General features: G+C 34.5%; 1 protein-coding gene across 6 annotated transcripts in view; it reads right to left on the bottom strand.

Annotated features, from left to right (window-relative positions):
- Nucleotides 1–20,907, bottom strand: part of LOC150099548 (uncharacterized) — a 569,663-nt gene that overhangs the window by 228,666 nt on the left and 320,090 nt on the right. For all 6 annotated transcript variants that reach the window (XM_090403425.1, XM_090403424.1, XM_090403426.1 and 3 more), the window contains one exon: nt 9,866–10,059. In XM_090403425.1, coding sequence (XP_090259551.1) covers nt 9,866–10,059 — 194 coding nt within the window. The remainder of the gene's footprint in view (nt 1–9,865; nt 10,060–20,907) is intronic.

Raw genomic sequence — 20,907 nt, forward strand, 5'->3', positions numbered from 1 at the left:
AATTTCTATCTTCAGTTCTTTCTCTCACATCCCCCCACTCCAAAAAGCTCTCTACCCACCTTTATTAATAATAATAATATTATACATACAAAAAAAATCAGTTTTTTCAAATAATTTCCCCACATTACTTTACTTCCACTTTCCCGAAACCCCCTTCCTTTTAACAGCTAAACAGCAGATGAATGAAAACACGGAAAAGTTACTAGTTCCAGTTATAAAAGATGTGGTAAACTATGTTTGGCAACAAGCTACTAATAGATGTTGATTTGATTCCTCTTTCAAACGACGCTGTCAGTCGCAGAATTAATGATATGGCAGGTGACGTAGAATCTCGGTCAATAGAAAGAGTTAAGAAGATCCCTTAATATGTGTTACAAATAGACGAGACTGTTGATGTTACAAATGATGTACAGTTAATATGCTATGTAAGATATGTGCAAGATAACAATATTCATGACGATATTCTGTTTTGTAGAACCCCAAACAACTGGAGAAGAAATATTTCACACTCTCAATAATCACATAATAAACAAAGGGATCCGATGGGGGAAAATGTGAGCTTCTATTCGGATGGAACTTGTGCCCTTACAGGCAGGGATAGTGGGGTTGTTTCTATGGTCAAGGAAGTAGCTCCGAATATGAATTGGGTACATTGTTTCATACATAGGGAAGCATTAGCCTCCAAAGGAATGTCACCGGAATTTAAAACTGTGCTATACAATGCTGTAAAGCTAATTAATTTTATTAAGGCTCAACTGTTAAATAACAGGTTATTTCAGTACTCTGTGATGAAATTGGCAGTGAATATAAAACACTTTTCTTCATTCTGAAATTCGCTGGCTTTCCAGAGGCAAAGTATTAACAAGGTTATTTCAATTAAGGCACGAAGTTTTATGGTTTGTAAACGAATGTAATTCTGATTTTGCATCACTCCTTGTTGACAAAGCATGGTTATCAACAATATCCTATCTTTTGGACATTTTTTCGAAATGAACTAAATCTCTCCCTTCAGGGAAATTCTTTTAACTATTCTTGATGCTTATGACAAAATAAAGGCATTTGAGAAAAAGCTGGTGTTATGGGTTAGTTATGTAAAAGACAGACAATTAGCACCTTTTCCAACATTGGAATCATTTTTAGTGGAAAATGATATTTTTGTTGATTCTGAGTTTCTGGAAAGAGTTTGTGATCAACTCAAAACTCTGAAACAGAATTTTGAAACATATTTTCTGAATAACTTTTATAAGAAATTTCTGTGGGTTCGCGATCCATTTCAGGATTACAGTGATGTTATCGAAAAAAATCCACTTAATTGAGCTTTCAAGTGACATTGGGTTTAAAATACAATTCGGTGATCCTGGATTGACTAGATTCTAGATCTCACCTTCAGTGAGAAGTGAATTTTCCTGAGTTATCTGAAGAAGCATTGAAAATCGTCATGCAGTTTTCTACAACCTATCTTTGTGAGAAAGGATTTTCATCGTTCCTTCAAATAATAACAAAATACAGAAATCGTCTTAGTGTATGTGCTGATCTTCAGCTGAAGTTGAATATTGAGCAATATCCAGCAACTCTGCAAGGGCTAAGAAGCTCAACCATCTCATTAAAAGTAAGTAGTAACATATCATATTATTTATTTAATAAAAATTGTAACTTTTTTTAATGATGATACACTTTTAATCGTTTACTTCCAATTTCATTATGTTTCCATATGTATTCAAACCATGCTTTTAAATTTATTATGTTATAAATGGCACAGTTTTTACCAAATGTTGGTAATCCCCACATAGGTTTTTTTTAAAAAAAATTACATAACTTAATGGTTCATAGAATTGTTTTATGCATTTTACTGGTCCTTTGGCTTAGAAAGGTTGAGAAACTACACTAAGTAATCCAATGCCCAGATAACCTTAAGCAACTACTCTCCACCACAATCAAAGCTAAAACTTAGTATATTGCACTATTCCAGATTTATTGGTCATAATCTGCAATATTTGCAACCAATTCTGAGTAAAATACACCCTCTGACCAAAAAGAAACCAAACTTTTGATAGAAAATAAAACACAGGCCAATTATAACTATTCAAATCATTTATTTCAATTAATATACTCTTCCTCAGCTTTGATGCAGCGTTTGGCACGGTCAATTAATTCGTTAAATGAATTTTATATATCGGTTTTTGGGATACTGTTGAGGGTCGAGGTTACTGCTGCTTGCACATTTTCAATGGTGTCGTATCGCTTTCCTTTCATCAGCAAATGAAGTCAGGGGAAGAGAAAGAAGTCACAGGGTGTTAAATATGGCAAGTGATCCAACATACAAACTTGGTTTTTGCACAAAAACTGTCTCGCAATGTTCGAACGATGAGATGGTGCATTACTGTGCAAAAGTGACCAGCTACCTGCATCACGATATTCATGCCGTATGCCAACGAATTCTCGCTATCAATCGTTTCAAAACTTCGAGATAAAACTTGACATTGAAAAAAAAATTTGCAGACGATTTCGGGTTTTCTTTGATGAAATCACGTACTTTTTGGATGCTAACTTTGCTCAGTCCAGTTTTTGGATGGCCCAGCTTTTTGTCATTTTCAAGCATCTCATGACCACTTTGAAATCGCTTAAACCACTCGTAAACTTGAGTACGGGATAAGCATTCACCGTATGCTTTTTGAAGCATTTGATGCATTTCAGTAAAACTTTTACCAAGTTTAACACAAAAGTCAATCGCAACTCTCTGTTTGAAACTCATTTTCCGACCGTTCTTCAAAACACTGTCACTCTTGGCACTATAACTTGGCTTCTAATGAAACAAATGTCATAAATAGTTGACACAACACTAATGAAGGTTGCCACTTTCGACAACAAAAAGATACAACAGATGGCGCCACCATTTTCTTTTATTTATGAAAAGTTCGGTTTCTTTTTAGACAGAGGGTGTATATATTGAAATGCAATTCTTGAGCAAATAAACTGCTTTAATTATCTTGGTTCTAGTCTGACTTATAATTAATTTTATAAGAAACTGACATGGATAATAAAATTCATAAGTACAGTAGAGCATGCAGAATAATTAAGTTTTTAACCCAACAAAATACAGAGGCACACCAGAATTAAAGCATATAAGACGTTAGCAAGACTAATACCTACCTATAAGAGTGAAGCCTGGAACATCAGAAAACTAGTGAACAGCTAACATCAGTTGAAATGAAATTTATATGCATATGTTACTGGACCAGATGAAAAACAAAGATATAACAAATAAACTAAATACAATATTATAATACAGCATATCTAGCAATACAGACAAAAATGGTTATTACAGCATGTATATCAGAATGGACAGGAACAGGATACCACCGCAGGTTTTTCAATGTGTGCCAACAGAAAGGAGATTGCCAGGTCTCAAGCAAAGAGATGGTTTGAGGCTGTAACAGGCTACTAGGCATACTACCAGACAGGATTATGATGATGATAATAATGGAAATTTTTTAGACTGCAGATTGGGAACTTAGTGCCTCAAAATACATTACAATCACTTAAATTAAATTCAGTCGCAATTTTTTTGTTGTTGTTACAAGTAAAATTAATTAGGTAATTATTATTATTATTATTCAGGCCTCCATGGAGTCAAAAGACTCATCGTGGGTGGTTGAGGATCTGTAATCTAAAAGAATTCCATCATGTAAAGCTTTTTTTCTTTTTAAATAGATTATGTACATTTTTATAAAAATGTTTGTCATTAATTGGTAACTAAATAATACTATTTTGGTATTATTATTGTATTACAAATAATAGTAATTATTAACAGTAGCAAAACAGTATTATTACTAATTTTTTACATGAATCAAAAAGTATGATAGGTTGTAAATATCTATACAGCAGTATCTATATAAGGATTTATACTACGGTAGGGTTTGAAGTCCAGTTTTTGGACAACCCGGCTTTTCATCGTCCTCAAGCGTCTCACAATCACTTTGAAATTGCTTAAACCACTCGTAAACTTGAGTACGGGATAAGCATTCATCACCGTATGCTTTTTGAAGCATTTGATGCATTTCGGTAAAACTTTTACCAAGTTTAACACAAAAGTCAATCGCAATTCTCTGTTTGAAACTCATTTTCCAACCGTTCGTCAAAACACACTGTCACTCTTGGCACTATGGCTCGGCTTCTAATGAAACAAATGTCATAAACAGTTGAAATAACACTAATGAAGGTTGCTGCTTTCGACAACAACAAGATACAACAGGTGGCGCCATTAGTTTCTTCTATTTTTGAAAAGTTCTTTTTGGACAGAGGATGTAAAACAATAATAAACCTGAACATTATCAGGACTTTTTTAAAAAACATCAGTTCCATTCATGAAAGGTTGGAAAGCTATTATACATTAATACCATGGAATAGCTAATAGTCAGACAATCAAGTTTTCTGGAGGCAAAACATGATGTTTGTTTGAAGTCACTTTATGCCTCCAATAAGCAGAATGGCAATCTCACACTAAGTGGCAGAAATTATTCAAAGGCATTTGCAAGCACATACTTACACTAAATTACCACCCTAGCTGGCCAAGTAGTTAACATACCAACTTTCCAAACCAACAGGTTGTTGCAAGGTCAAATCCACCATGGACATTGATGTTTCATGATGACTATCTTTAGGTGGAAGATAAATTTTACTGCCTGGTGGGAGACCTTTTCAAGTGGCTTGAAAAAGTTCCTTATTTGATCTCTAGAGCAGAGTTTCCAACCTATGTAAAAGATAAACAAAAAGAAATTAAAAAAATAAATAAAATGATAAAAAAATAACCTACTCCACCCCAAAGGACTCTTCTATTATATCTTTATGCGTTTCATGGTCATAAAACACATAAAAAGATTGTTGGAACTTTGCTAGTTAGAGAGTAAAGGCACTACCAACTTGGCCAACAAGGCTCACCGATCAACTCATAACAAAGTACCACAAGATGGAGTAGTGAAGAGGATGTCAATGAAGATTCACCTCCTTCATTCTCATCTGGACTTCTTTCCTGAAATTAGTGTAGCCATGATGAACAGGATTCATGGTTTCACCAAAATATCATGGTAATGGAGTAATGAAAGTAGTAAAAGTGGAATGTTAATATAATAGAATATTGAAAACAGTAAACAAAGTATTTTAGGAATATTTTAATTTGCATTTTCTTATTATTTCTTCATCATATCAAGGATTAGGCATTTGCCTGTTCTAGTTCCACTGGTCTTTCCATTTTGCAAGTGATTTTCCTCTCTTTTTTCCCCCTTTGTTTATATTTAATCCTTTCTTTTGGTAGCTGATATTCTTCCATTCTATATAAATGCTCTTTCTATTTTTCTCTATATTCCTTGATCTTTTCACTTAATTTCAATATTCTTAAAAATTTCATTTCTGCAGCATGTATTCTACTTATCTTTCTTTTCAACAGTCCACATTTCTGAATCACATAACAGAGTGAGAGTGGCCATTACTTTATAAAATTTAAGTTGGGTTTCTTGTCTTCTTATTTTTTATTCAGTGTCTTTTTGATGTGTTATCTATTTCTGTTATTTCTATTTATTTTATTTTGTCTTCTATTCATATTTTTGATATGATGTTATCTCTGAATTTATGCTTGATTTTTGTTTTCTTACGTGAAATTTACCATTACCTTATTGGAATTTTAGCCATTTATTTTGCAACATACATTTTTAAATTGATTTTTATTTTTATTTTAATAATTAAATAATATTTAGCTATGATTTTGCATACTTGTAATGCTAATCTGCTAAAGGAGAATGAGGTTGGAGAGATCTATGTTCAAATTCAAAGCTCTAAATTGCAGAGCATCCACTGCCGTTTTGATCTCAGAAGTTTTACTTACCAAATTCTTGTTGATCAGTATGATAGCAACTAATAATTACAATTATCATTTCACTCATAAAATTATAAAACTAAAAATGCATTTAAAGTTTTTAACCTACCTACTGACCGAGGTGGATGAAATAGTGAGACCAAATTGCACTTATTATCCATGTTATTCAACAGGTGTTACAGAATCATATCTAGATTTAGCTGGACATCTATAGACATCATAGTCAGTTGGGGGGGGGGGGTTAAAGTACAAAGATGCACAACTTATAACATATTTGGGATTGGTAATGCCTTCTTGAGCCTTTTAGTCCCCTGCCAAGGTGTGAGATGCAACCACTGCCCTTCCTTGTTTCCACTTCTCACATCCTGATGATACAATGGTAATATCTGCTAAAGATAAGGCAGACCTGTTGGCATCAGTTTTTTTCCTCTCCAACTTAAGTATAGACAATTAAGGCAAAATCTCCTCCTACTATTCCACACACAATCCACTGCATGCCTGGTTTGAAATTTTGCCAGAAGGACATCAAGAAAAATATTCAGTAACCTTGATACCAATAAGTCTCCTGGCTTGTTGTCCAGAACTAACTCCCATCTTGTATCAACCACTTTAACCTGTTATACTCATAGCATCTATTGAAAGGCTGGGAACAAACTTTTATACAGCCTGTTCTCACAGAGGGAGATAAAAGGCAACCATCAAACTATTGCTCTCACTTCAATATTCTTGAAAATAATGGAAAGAATCATCAACAGCCAAATACTTCACTATTTTGAGACTCACAAATTGCTTACTCATCACCAATATGGATTACACAATTCTTGCTTCACAACAGATATCCTAACTCAAACTCACCCAGCTTTAGATATAAAATGTAGAAAAGTTTATAGAAATTCATAGCTGCTTGATATTTCCAAAGCATTCGACTGAGTTTGGCATCATTGCCTTCTCACCAAGCTATCACTTATGATATTCCTCCTTCTACCCATTGAAAGTGGATTACCAACTTCCTCTCCAGTAGTTCGTTGTGGGTCATTGTGGTTTCAGTCAGGATTTCTCCATGACTGCAGGCTGTAAAGAGTCCAGCTATTCCTGTCTTGGGCTTTTCTTCTCCATTTTCTTCCAACTTTCTTAATCATTGGGTCTTCCCACCTTAAGGCTGGTCTTCCAGGTTTCCTTTTGGTATCGCTCGGATACCAGTTTGTAACTCTGACTGTCCATCTGTTGTCTCTCATTCTGGCGAGATGTCCTGCCCATCTTCTTTTGCTGTTGTAGATTGTTTTTATTATATCTGCGAGTCCAGACTTCTTCCTGATCTCTGTGTGTCTTACGTGGTCTATTTTGTTTATATTGCATATTCTTCTTTCTATTGCACATTGAGTTGTTATTAAGCTTTGTTCTTCTTTTAAAGTTGTGTTCCATGTTTCACTGCCATAAGTTAATGCTGGTAAGATGCGACTATTGAAAAAATGGGCTCTTATGTCTATATCTATGTTTTGGTTGGTCATTGTTGATTTTATTTTGTTGAAGGCTATCCAAGCAGCTCTTTTTCTCCTTGTTATTTCATTTGATATATCATTATTCATTTTTATGGACTGGCCAAGGTAGATGTATTCTTCAACTTTTTCGATGGTGTGAGATTCTAGAGTGATTGTATGATCTTTACAGTATTTGTTTTTCATCCATCTTGTTTTGTCAGGGTGTATTTCCAATCCAATTTTTTGCAGTTTTGGCTTATGTTATTCAGCACTGATTCTAGGAGTTTGGGTGAGTGAGATATTAATACCACATCATCGGCGAATAATAGGATATTTAATATTTCACCATCAATGTTTATTTCATCTTTCATGTCAATTTTTAGAATGATGCTGTCCAGAGTAGATGTGAAGAGATTAGGTGATAAGACATCACCCTGATGTACTCCTCTACTTAAGTTAATTTTAATCGGGTGATTGAAAAGGGTGATATTTGTTGTGCTTTCTTTGTAGATATCTTTTATGAGTTGGATGTATGCTTTTTCTATGCCTTGTTCTATTAAAGCTTGGAAAACTGCGTTATGCTCAACAGTGTCAAATGCCTTTTTAAAATCTATAAAAAGAAGACAAAGTGGGATCTGGTATTCTCTACATCTTTCTGTTAGCTGAGTAATAGTTTGAATGTGATCTATAGTTGAAAAGCCTTTTTTTGAAACCAGCCTGTTCTTTGCAGCTATTTTCATTGATGGAGGTTTGTATTCAGTTTAGGATGATTCTGGCGAATATTTTATGTGCGTGTCCAAATAGACAGATAGGTCTGTAGTTACTGATGTCTTCTTTATTACCTTTTTTATGCAGAATTATGGTCTTTGATGTTTTCCATTCAGTAGGTACTTTCCTTAATTGTATATATCGGGTAAACCTTTCTGCTAGAGCTTTAAAGGGTATTTGTCCACCCATTTTTAATTCATCAGATTTTATACCGTCAATTCCTGGTGATCGGTCATTTTTCATATGGTGGATAGCCTGTGCTTGATACTGCTTAGAAATCATTGTAGGTCTTAGAGACAATTTTTAGAACAAGCATCAGCTATGAAGCACTCTCCCAATCTCAACAATTATGATTGCATTAATCTGCCAAAGATCAGGGAAACTGTCATTTGAGACCTGATAGCTGACTTCTCCAAATTAATCTATAGGTATCTGGCCCATAGAGGGTACCATATGCAGATGTTAGTTCAGTTTCAGCTAAAATTTGAACTGTTTTCTATATTTATGTAGTCCAGTGCTGTATGCTTGTCACAGATATAACAGTGCTCTGAAGATGCTGTGAAGAAAATCAGAGAAATATTAGGAGGTTTAATAAATGGATCTTTTCCTCTTTTGGTGTTGTTTATACTGGGAAATTCTTTATTATAGTCTTATCAAGCTCTATAAAATCAAAATTAAGCAAATGAAATGCTTGAGAACTGACAGTTATTGACAGCTTTACATCACAGAAGCTTAAGTCAAGACACCTGCCTATTATAATGGCACAATGACTTGTCACTGAGGACTATGATGCAACAAACAGAACGACATACAGAATGGACTGCCCAAGCCCTAGTAATCCAGCACACTGTCTTTAACTCATACAGCCCTCCATCAGGGTTTGACCTACCTCGAAAAATATGGACCTCCCTAAATAGGGTTCACACCAACCATGGTAGGTGCGGAGCTTCATTGTTTACTTGGGGAAAAAGATCAAACTCATCTTGTGACTGTGGTGAGGATAACCAAATTATACAACATATCATGATTGACTGTCCTCATCATGCCTACACGGGACTTGTAACTGACTTTATAACAGTTTTTAGAGATGCTATTGATTGGCTGTTAAACTTAAACATTCATTTTAATTTTATGCTTATTTGGATATTTTTATATGTATATATGATTACAGTGTCACTTCACACTATTGTATTCTTTTATACATCTTTTATGCATTTTATTATCTTATATGTCCATTTTTATGTGTGTGTGGCATATATGCATGTAGTCTTCTTAGCCAAATGCTAAATAAATAAATAATGCTTGAGAAGCTGCAAAACACAATATGATACCATATTAACAATCATATTTTGGATATTCTACCCATTTGGCTAAAGATGACCAAGATGACAAATATAAAGAACAAAATTTTAAAAATGACATTTTATTAGAAATACACATTTGTAACAATCTCCAATTACTGACAGTTTTTCCTTTCTTTTAGTGTTTTTTTAGTTTTAGTTTAGTTTTTTTTCACTAGAAGTCATGCCAGTAGAATAACCTGTGATCAAATCATTGTTTCTCTAGCTTACTGTATGTAATGTAACTCAGCTTGTCCTGTATATTTGTATATGCTCCAGATGATGATCTTAATATGAAGATCGAAACGTCAAGAAATTAAAAGAGTTATTTATAACACGGTTGTAATGTCCATAATTTCTAAAATGAATACTGAAAGTCCAATATTTTTCAAAATAATTCTAAATCATACCTTGGGATTTGAATGAACCTGGACTGCAATCAAGAAATCGTTTTGAGAAATGCACTAGGACTCTTTCCCTCTCTTGTGTCTCACCAATTAAGCAAAACTGTTTTAAGAATTTTCTTAGAGCTATGTCTAAAGTCTCTCCAGAAAAGTCAAAGAATCTCAAATATTCCTCTGCAACTACTCGGCTGAAATCATTGCTATAGGAAAATAATTAAATTAGTACCAATAATAAAATCGGATTCAAATGTAAACAAACACTATTGGTTTTATTGTGAGAAATTACTAAAATTTCATTTAATTTATAATTACTATCATCATATTCTATATTGTGATAAGACATTATGGAAGATTATCCATTTTGCCTGTTATACAGTGCTTTGAATTAATTTAGTCTATATCCAAAAGCAATGCATTCTGCTCATGAAATGAGCATGATGTTTTATTTCCTTGTTCACTTTACCTTTATATAACTTCAAAGAGTTGGTGACTTATTATTATGCCATCTCACTATGAATAAATCTCCTGTGTATTAATCTGATAAAAATCAGTCATCAGCTTAGAGCTTCCAATCTCTCTCTCTATATATATACATGCACAGCTTGCAAAGAAGTCAACAGACACCATAGCATGAGGAACAAACAGCCATGGCACCCACCTTAATAAAATGTAGGATATCCTTTCACTGCAATGACTGAAGTAATTCTATTGGACATACTTTCTACAAACATATGACAGAAATCAATGGGAATTTTGGACAATTCTTCCCATAGGCATGTAATGAGGTCCTTAATATCGCCCAAAGCTCCAGTTCATCCAACAGCTGTTCAGTAGGGTTGAGATTAGGGCTCTGTGGAAGCCAGTAAAGTGAGGTGATGTTCATGTCCACAAGCCATTCAGTTACTACAGCAGCAGCCTTATGACACTGTGTACTGTCTTGCTGAAAATGGTCAGCAGAAGCGCCACAAAGTAGAAAGCATTGCATTGTCCGGAATGTTCATATACCTCTCAGAGTTCAGTGTTCATGGCATCACAAACAAAGGTCTGAGACCAAACCAAGCAAATCAGGACCATATCATCAAACTGCCCCCTCCAAATTTCATAGTTGGGGTTGCAAACTCTAGTAAGAGATGTTTAGCATCTGTCTGCTCGGTAGAAAGTGTAGAATGATTCATTGCTCCATAACACAGATCTACAAGGTTCCACATTCCACTGTATATGCTCTCTGCACCACATAAGACAACACGTGAGTGTAGTGGGTCACCCACTATGGGTAGCACTTGCAGTTGACTCCTGCTTCCATCTCAGTATGGAATGATTGATTGTTGACCTGAGATGGCCAAATTTGTCAACAATTTGCCATACAGATAGGCCTGAAACATGACATCCTATCACAATGCCTCTTTCAAACTCCATCAGTTCCCTTCTAGCCATTTCACCTGACTTGGGAGCATCACAATGCACCACTTTATACTGGCTACAAGCATGTGACTTGTTATATGGAATGATGCACCTTGCCTATGAGGGTGTACGTCAATTTCTTTCCAAGCAGTGTGTATGTGTGTATTATTTAAATTGAAAACTAAGTTTGAAGGAGCCAAAAACATGAAACTTGCATATATCCACATGGCAGTTGTGATATCCAGTCGCTTACCAAGTCATGCAACAATGAGATTAGAAAATAAAATTTAATCCTAATGAAATCCTTCTCCAAGTGTTTTTTTTTTTTTTTTTTTTTTGAATGCCAGTGGGATAATATGATTCTTGTTTCGTATCACCTTTTTGCACTATTATCCAATTTCAGTGGTACTTTTGGCTGGCCAAGCAGATAGCCTCAAACTCTCTAACTAACAAGCTGTGCATTCAAATTCCATTGCAGGCATGCATTTTTTTCTTTTTTAAGGATAATCCATCCACAAGAGATTGTTATCCTATAGCACATCAGTACCATGGATGGATAAGGATAATGAAGAAACTAGTTAACACTGGTTTGAATATCTGTATATTGTGCCTGTGTAGAAAATACATAAACAAGACAAAAAATACAAAACAAAAACACAGCAAAAGGAATAAATGAAGAGAGGGAAAAAAAACTCTTCTCTTAAGTTGACCTGTGAAGACATATAGCTGAAGCAACATCTTTAACAGATTTAAGAGAGCTGGTGAATTAACAATGCCAATTCTGATAAACCGTGTGCATGGAAATATCTATAGAAAATGCAAGCAGCAGAAACTGAACATTTGTGTGAGAGGGAAGCAAACTTATGAGAGATGTGTTATTAATCAACCTAAATTTAGGCTTCTCAGTAAAGACTTGAGTATTTTTTTTAGAGAGCTCTCAGGAACACCACCTCAAATGTGAGAACATTATTCAATGGACAGATCTACAGATTTAACAGTTGTTCAGAAAAAACTTTTGTCTTTAGAGAGATGAACTTCACCACCACCTTTATTATTGGAGGTCTGAATAGGCTTGAAAATGTTCCATGTTTATGTTCGAAGTTTTTTCCCACTTGGTTAGACTATAAATTATATATTTAGTTTAATCCTTTATCCATGTGTAAGCAAACAAAGTTTGGCCCTGAAGTATCTTCAGGACTGAGGCAACTCGTGGCAAAGGAGGACAAACTTCACATCATTTGCCTTAGTATCCCATAATACAAAGCACATCTTCTTGCAGACATGTATAATGCTATGCATTATGGGAAGGGTCACTACCCAGACCTTTATTGAGGACTCTTCAGTGGAGCCAGACCCAGAGATGATACCAAGATTGAAGCAATGCAGAAGTCGTATTTACCTATACATACATTGTCTGCAAGAAGATGTGCTTTGCATTATGGGATACTAAGGCAAGTGATGTGAAGTTTGTCCACCTTTGCCATGAGTTGCCCCAGTTCTGAAGATACTTCAGGCACAAACTTTGTTTGCTTACACTTGGATAAAGGATTAAACTAAATATATAATTTATAGTCTAATCAAGTGAAAAAAACTTCCAACATCATTCTCTAATCCAGAGTTATTAATAAGGTGTGACACCTTTTGGAAACTTGTATAGGTAAATATGACTTCTGCATTGCTTGAACCTTGGTATCACCTCTGGGTCTTGCTCCCACTGAAGAGACCTCAATAAAGGTCGAAATTGGGCTGGGTAGTAAATCTTCCCATAATGCATAGCAATATACATTCCACAAGGAGATATGCTTTACATTATGGGATACTAAGGAAAGTGATGAGACCTCTGTCCACCTTTGTCACGAGTTTCCCCAGAAGATACTTCAGACACAAACTTCGTTTGCTTACACTTGGATAAAGGATTTAAACTAAATATATAATTTATGTTCCATATTTATGTCTAGATAAACTAGATATATCTAGCCATCATACTAATGCATGAGAGATTTATAATCTCTAATGAGTAGAACTAAAAAAAAAAATTAAAAAATAAATAAACAAATAAATAAAAAAATATATATATATTTATTTATTTATTTACAGAGTAATTGACTCAGTTTAATGACATGTTTAAAATTATTAACTGTGCTATTAACTAATTATTACGCACCGAGAAAAAATATAAGAGATTTAATAAGGTTTCACTACTATCATCGGAAATGCCAACTTCGTCAGGTGAATACAGTACCAGGAAGTAAACAACATCTTAAAAATATATTGTACTTTAGACAAACACAGAGTTTAGAACAAGTAGTAGTTGTGTTTGAAATTGAGTCCGAGCATTAGTTCTGCCGTGAAGCACTTTGAGTGTGAATGATATCACGAGTACACCAAAACTGGATTACAGCACTATGTGAATCGGGTAGGCTGTAACTGAGATTGCTGTTTAGATAGGTAGGGTCGAGAGCTATTTCTTTGGATTCCAAGATACGTCTTTCTAATTCATCGCAGCATATATGGATGTTTGAAATTAAGTTCCAGTCTATTTGATGTTGTCCTCCTTCAACACTGGTATGGGCAGAGAATAAAACGTGGCTGTAGGGCACTAGCACGGGCTTTGTTGTAAGAAATGTCATGTTGGTGTTCTTCTAGGTGGAGAGAGAGATGGACTTTTCTGTCTGGCAATAATAATAAAGTTTGCAACTGCAAAGGATTTTGTATACTCCTAAGAACTGAAGAAGATTGTGTTTTACTTTAGGTTGACTGAGGCAAGATCGGAGTTTCGGAAAGGTGGAGAAATATGTTTTAACATTAAATTTCTTCAGGATTTTCACCAGTTTAGGAGAAAGAGAACTTATATACAGTAAGGAGATGTAGGCTGTGGGGTTTGAGTTATCTTCATTACTATATACACTATGACGATTATAGATGCTTTTAGGAGAGTAACCGTTATTTAAGAAAAAAGCTTTTGAGGTAACTAAGTTCTTTTTGAAGTTCCTCTTCTTCTGACAACAAGGATCTCGCCCAATGAGATTCTTGTTGTCAGAAGTACAGTACTCCCTGGTACTGTATTCACCTGACGAAGTCAACAATTCCGATGAAACTAGTAGTGAAACCTTATTAAATCTCTTATATTTTTTCTCTGTGCTTAAGGCAGTTAATAATTTTAAACATATACATATATATATTCTGCAGTTTGGAAATTAGCCCATGTTTGATCAAACTACTGCTTTCATTTCTATTCATGAATTCCAATACAAGTTTACTTTTACCCACCTGGAAACCTGCGAATAACATATATTCTACATATTCTACAAAACAGATTCCACTATTAACAGTAAATCCCCCTGTCTACAGACAACCTGGTCTTGCTTACGTAACCTGCCTTTGGACATACTATTGTTACTTGCTATCTCTATAGAGTTCCTGGTTTGCTGTGATAAGCCACTTCACACACTCCATACCTGCCTAATGAATGTATTTTTTGTCTTTTAATTGAGTATGTTCTCAGACCAGGTTCATGCTCTTCATGGAGAAATAAATGCCACCACTTCTGCGTGAGTCATGCTGACTAACTATCTCGAGCTGAAAAAGCCCTTATGAGTATCCCACAAGACAAGGTTCAAACATAGGTCTTGTCCAACACAAGGTGACATATCACATCATTCTTCTGCTGGTGTCATGGAGGCACTAAAAAAAAAAAATTTTTTTTTTTTTTTAATTCTGAGGGAAATGTTCTCCTCATATACATCTAGCCTGATGAATATTTTTTAATTTTTAAGCATGATGGTCACCTGTGAATTACTTAAAAAAAAAAAAATTTTTTTTTAATTCTGAGAGGAATGTTCTCCTCAGATACATCTAGCCTGATGAATATTTTTTAAACATGATGGTCACCTGTGAATTGTACTTTCTTCAAACAAGCACACCAAATATTACAACAGGTTATAGAAACTACCTGAAGAGAAAAAGAACACTAGATTAGTGGTTCCACAAATTTCCAGTAACAATAAATTTATCAGCACACAATTGTCTGACTTGTAACAATGTATTTTCTTCATGAAGCCTGTAGTAGAAGCATTTTCTCAAGTATCTTTGGTAACTATCCACCAAACCGGGCTTGAGTGTTTACATATCGATAATTACATGTGGATGCGAAGTGTCCATTAAAGTTAATATAACATTTGGATATTACTGAAATAACATGGATATAAAGCTTACATTTTTTATATACTTTATTGTGACCATTTGGGTGGTTAATTGTCATAGTGAAGAATTTGTTACTGTTGATTTACGAATTTCATGATGTAAGCATCTATTACAGGGGAGGCCAACTCTGTGTCCTTTTGGAGCCTAAATAATTCCAGTAAGACTTAAAAGAACCGTAACCTTTGACCGATGCGATGGTAAAGGAGTAAGTGAGTGTGCTTGGCGAGGTGGGATGTGGGGATGCAGAAGCAATGCCTACCTGCCACAACACGTTAGTTAAACTTCCGGAGCTCATCTATTGGTATCGTTCAACATATTGTTGCAAGAGTCCATTGACAGTGCTTGTTATCGTTGAACTCTTTTTGAAGTGCTTAGAAATGCTATGTGAAAAATGTAAACATGAAGAGGAACACAGAATTTTTAGGCCAGAGTAGGAAGAGGAGTGTTTTTTTTTTTTTTTTTTTTTTTTTGTGAAACAACAAAGTAAACCACATACTTCTGTGGAATATTTGACCATATTTGACTCTTAAATTTATTAAATCTAAACATAGATCTGTTTTAAATGATGAACATTTGAACGAGCTTGTAAGAACTACTTTGACTAATTACACACCTAATTTTAAGGAGCTTACTAAGAAAATGGTTACATTTTTTAGTTACTTATTTACTCTACTAGTAAATAAGTAAGTAAAATTGTTGTGTTTTGACTTTAAAAGTATTCTAATTGTTCAAAGTAAACTTCATTTAATGTGTTTCAAATTAAACTTTTTTATTGCAGTAATTTTTAGTAACTTTTAGTATTTCTCTCCCTCTTTTCTCTTTTTTTTTTATTTGTTCCTCTTTTTTGTTATCTCCTCTTCTCTTTTTGTTTACTTTTTCCTGGTAGAGCATGAAGAACCACATGACGCATGGACTTGAGCCGCTTGCAAGCCACACTGTGGCCACCCCTGATCTATTTTTTCAAAGAATGCAAAAGCAAAATGCAATAGAAAATTTTGTAGAAACTAACATGGTTACTCTTAATATCTCATCTTGCTCTCACTTTCATGGTCATATAGCTGCTCTTGATATCGTAAGGACTCTTAATCACAATAAGCATAACAGCCTTTCAATTACATTGTCAACGTTTTCATTTTGGATGCACATTATGGTTGGGGGGAGGAGCTGGAAAGTTCTGATAAACATAAAAAACAAAAATGATATTAAAGCAACTGATATAAACACAAGAAAGAACATATCTTAAAACTCTTTAACCCCCATGTTTCATCAAATTGTAATAATTTGTTCTTTTTCTTTTAGGATATGTAAAAAGAAATGTCAGAGGTTTTGAAGAAATTCGAAGACACAGAGGTGCAGGTCGTCATCAAGTTTTTTGTGCTGCAAGAGAAGTCTGTAACTGAGATTTACCAAACATGGGGCAAAACTTTATGGGACTGTGCCCCAGCATATTCAAGAGTTGCCAGTTGGGTGGCAAAACTTAAAATGGGCATCCTGAGACAACAGGTGCTCTCAGGTCAGGAAGACCTTTCACAGTCATCACACCTGAAAACATTGATGCAGTGCATGTCATGATCCTTGATGATAGACAAATACCAGCCAAAAACATTGCAGAGACTCTGGGAATATCCAGGGAATGAGTTGGTGTCATTATCCACCAACTTCTGGACATGCAGAAGCTCTTAGCAAAGTGGGTCCCCAAATGTTTGAATGTTGATCAAAAGAGAGAATATTTGCTGTCATCTCAAGGGATTTAAGGCCATTTTGAGAAATCAGGTGCAAATTTTTGCTGAAATAAGGCTTCATCACTGTGACCCAGAGACCAAACAACAGTCAATGGAGTGGAGACACAAAGGTTCTTCACAGTCAAAGAAGTTCCGAAATCAAAAGTCAGCAGGCAAGGTTCTTGCCATTGTCTTTTGGGATATGAATGGTGTAATCCTTACCAAGTACCTCAAAAAAAGATGACACTGTTACAGCAGCAGTTTATTCAACAGCTCTCAAGTAATTTAAGGAGGTACTGAAGGAAAAATGCTGCGGGAAACAGCAGAAGTGTGTTGCTTTTGAACCTGCTCACACTTCTCATGAAACCCAACAGACAATACGCAACTTGGGCTTTCAATGTCTGCCTCACCCACCCTATTCACCAGACATAGTCCCATCTGACTATTTCCTATTCCCAAATTTAAAGAAACACTTGAAAGGAACAAAATCTACCACAGATGATGAAGTCATATCTGCAGCTGAGGACTGGTTTGTGCAACAAGGGAAAGACTTTTTTTTTCTCAGAGGATTGCAAATGATGCAGCAGCATTGTAACAAGTGTATAACACTTCATAGGGAATATGAAGAATAATGTGTAAGTTACATGGTTCTACCTCAATTCCTTCATGGTGATTATCACAACTTTTCAGCACACCCTCGTATGTTCTTTCTTGTAGTTATATCAGTTGCTTTAATATAATTTTTGTTCTAGGTGTTTATCAGAACTTTCCAGCTCCCTTCCATTCCATATGTATGATGATAGATGGATATTTACCCTCAAACTCTGTAACTAATCTTGATGTACCATGGGACTTGTTATTTCAGATTGCTCTCTATGAAGGTAAAACAAAGACCTCGAAATGATAGAAAAACCAATTTATAGCTTCAATGATAGCATATGTACTCTTCATTCTTATTTGGTAAACCCTGGATGATATGAATGAAAATATTTTTGAAATATCTACCTCTAAAACCTTATATACTAATATCCAAATGACTCTTCATTTGAGGGGGGGGGGGGTAAACCATATTATTGACTTCAGTTTTTAACACAATGCTGTCTTAATTCTCACCACAACAACAAAACAAAAATAAACAGCTCCTGCTCAGCTTTGATAATATCCAAATCCCTAGACAAGATAATAATTCTATCACCTTCAGCATTCTTAGCATAATGCATATTAGCTATATTATCTCTTCTCAGAATCCAAGAAATATTCTGCTTTCGCTACAGTTATTACTTGACTTCTGAATAGCATTAACTTAAAATTGCAAATCCATTCAACTACCTACAATAATGTCGAAAACCTAAGAACAAATACTGTTTCTGAAGATTACAACCAAAAATTCAAATCAATCAGCTTGTGACAATTTGTATAACTGAAGATTTCAAGTAGATAGTGGGTACACATTCAAATTTTTGAATCATGCACAAAGGAGTCATGTGGTAGCACTCAACAGGATAAAAGACAAAAGACTGCACTAAGCAAACTGTGTTTGAAAGAAGCTCTTTTTGTGAAGGATAAAGTTGTAAACCTCAAGTAGAGAAAAATTATTGGAGTCACCAAATTACTGAAATTACCAGAGAGTTTGGAATCTCACATAACACTGTATCCAGGCACTGGGCAGTATTTCAAAATGATGGAATGTGTTCCAGAAATTTACTAAGAGTTCGCCCTCACTCAACCACTGAGCATGAAGAAAGTTTAACCAACTCCAAAATATAATGGAGAAAATAAACAAAAATGACACGTTACTACTGCTGGATGATTTAAATGTTCATGTAGGCGATATGAAAAATTAGTAAAAAAATAGAAATTAATCAATTTCTCTATCTATAATAATCTAAGAATAATGAATACAATGTTCAAAATGTTCAAAAACAAAGACATTCATAAATTCACATGGTCAGCAAGACGATAGAAATCTATTATAGACTATATACAATAGCTAATAATAAAATAAGTAGATTCATTCTTGTTGTTAGAGTCTTGCAAGGTTTTGAAATTGAATCAGATCATTATTTATGCGACATCAATACAGTTTCTCCCAAAGATGAATAAAGTACCAGTATCCATTAGACAACCGAGAACGTAGGTTCAAAGTCAGCTCATTATCTGACTCCAATAAAAGAAAACTACATCAGCAAAAAATAAATAAGAAATTACAGCAACCACCCTCAGATGAATCTAGTAATGAAGAGTGGAATCATCTCTGCACTATTTTAGGAGATTCAACCTGAGAAATCTTGAGAATGAAAAAACAATGAAAAAGAAAAAAAAAAAAGGTCTCCATAACTGGGACCCAGAAATCAAGAAAATTATAGATGAAAAAAGGAAGGCCTATAAAAAATGGTTAAGCACAAACAAAATAGAGAATGAAATTTAATATAACACAACACAACAATAGCTAAAAGAGAAACACATAAAAAATAGTTCAATGGAACAATTTCGTTACCAATTTAGAAAACAATATTAACAAATCTCAAACAAAAACATAAATTTATAAGACACATGAAGAATACTGGCTTGAATACTAAAAAGAACTATGGACAATTGCTGACAATGCACTCTCAGAATCATTATCTGCAAATAATTCAACAGACACTTTTACCCTTGAAGATTTAGAGTCAACACTTAAACAATGCAAGAACCATAAGAAGCCCAGGAGAAGATGGTAACAATATGGAACTTTTCAAATTCTTTGGAGACAACTTCGGATACAAAATACTAAAATTCCTGAATAAGATTCTAAATAGCCAATTACCATTTAGGATTATAGCAAAAATATTATGAAAATATTTTTCGAGAGGAACAAAACGGTTTCCATAAAGGCAAATCCTGCACTGACACCTTTTTCACTCTCAAGCTCCTGATAGAAAAAAAGAAAAGACTTCAATTTAGAGACCCATATATTATTCATTGATTATAAAAAGGATTTTGATAAAGCTAATCAGAATAAGCTACTAGAAATTTTAAGAGATGACAACCTTCCTAACCAATTAAAGCAATTTTCAATATATATAACAATAACCAAATTAAAATAAAAGATAGCCACACAAAAATCTGAATCACAGAATAGAATCATAGAATCACAATTTTATTCGCCGACAATTAGGTTCTAATTGAAAATAATGAAGATTCATTACAGTGAGCAGGCTTTTCATTAAATGAAATAGCAAAAAAAACAATATGGAAATCTCCACTTCCAAAACCAAAGTCATGGCATTTAAAGGCTGAGACCCAATTAGAAGCAAAATTTGCATCAATGATGATATTATATAACAGGTTAATACAATCAAATATCTAGGCTACCACTTATCTTATGAAAGAGAGAAAGACATGCAACATAAAATAACCAATTATATAGGAATTACAAAAACTATCAATCAGATATTCAATTAAAATTTAATAATTATTATTTATTATTTGTCACCTCCAGGGAGTCCAAAGACTCATCGAGGGAGGGCATCTACTCTACATCTGCTCACCAACGCCATCTACCGCCGACCACCATCACTAGTATTCCCACAGACAATCACAATCATCGATGCCCATGGCGGGATTCGAACCCGCAGCCTCTTGACTGGAGAGCAGATACACTAACCACTCGGCCAGCCAGGCTGACTAGAAGGTTATTTTATGTTGCATGTCTTTCTCTCTTTCATAAGATAAGTGGTAGCC

The sequence above is a fragment of the Typopeltis vanoorti genome, chromosome 14 (assembly GCF_054136105.1).
Source record: "Typopeltis vanoorti isolate ZY-2024b chromosome 14, IOZ_Tvanoo_1.0, whole genome shotgun sequence".
NCBI lineage: Eukaryota > Metazoa > Arthropoda > Arachnida > Uropygi > Thelyphonidae > Typopeltis > Typopeltis vanoorti.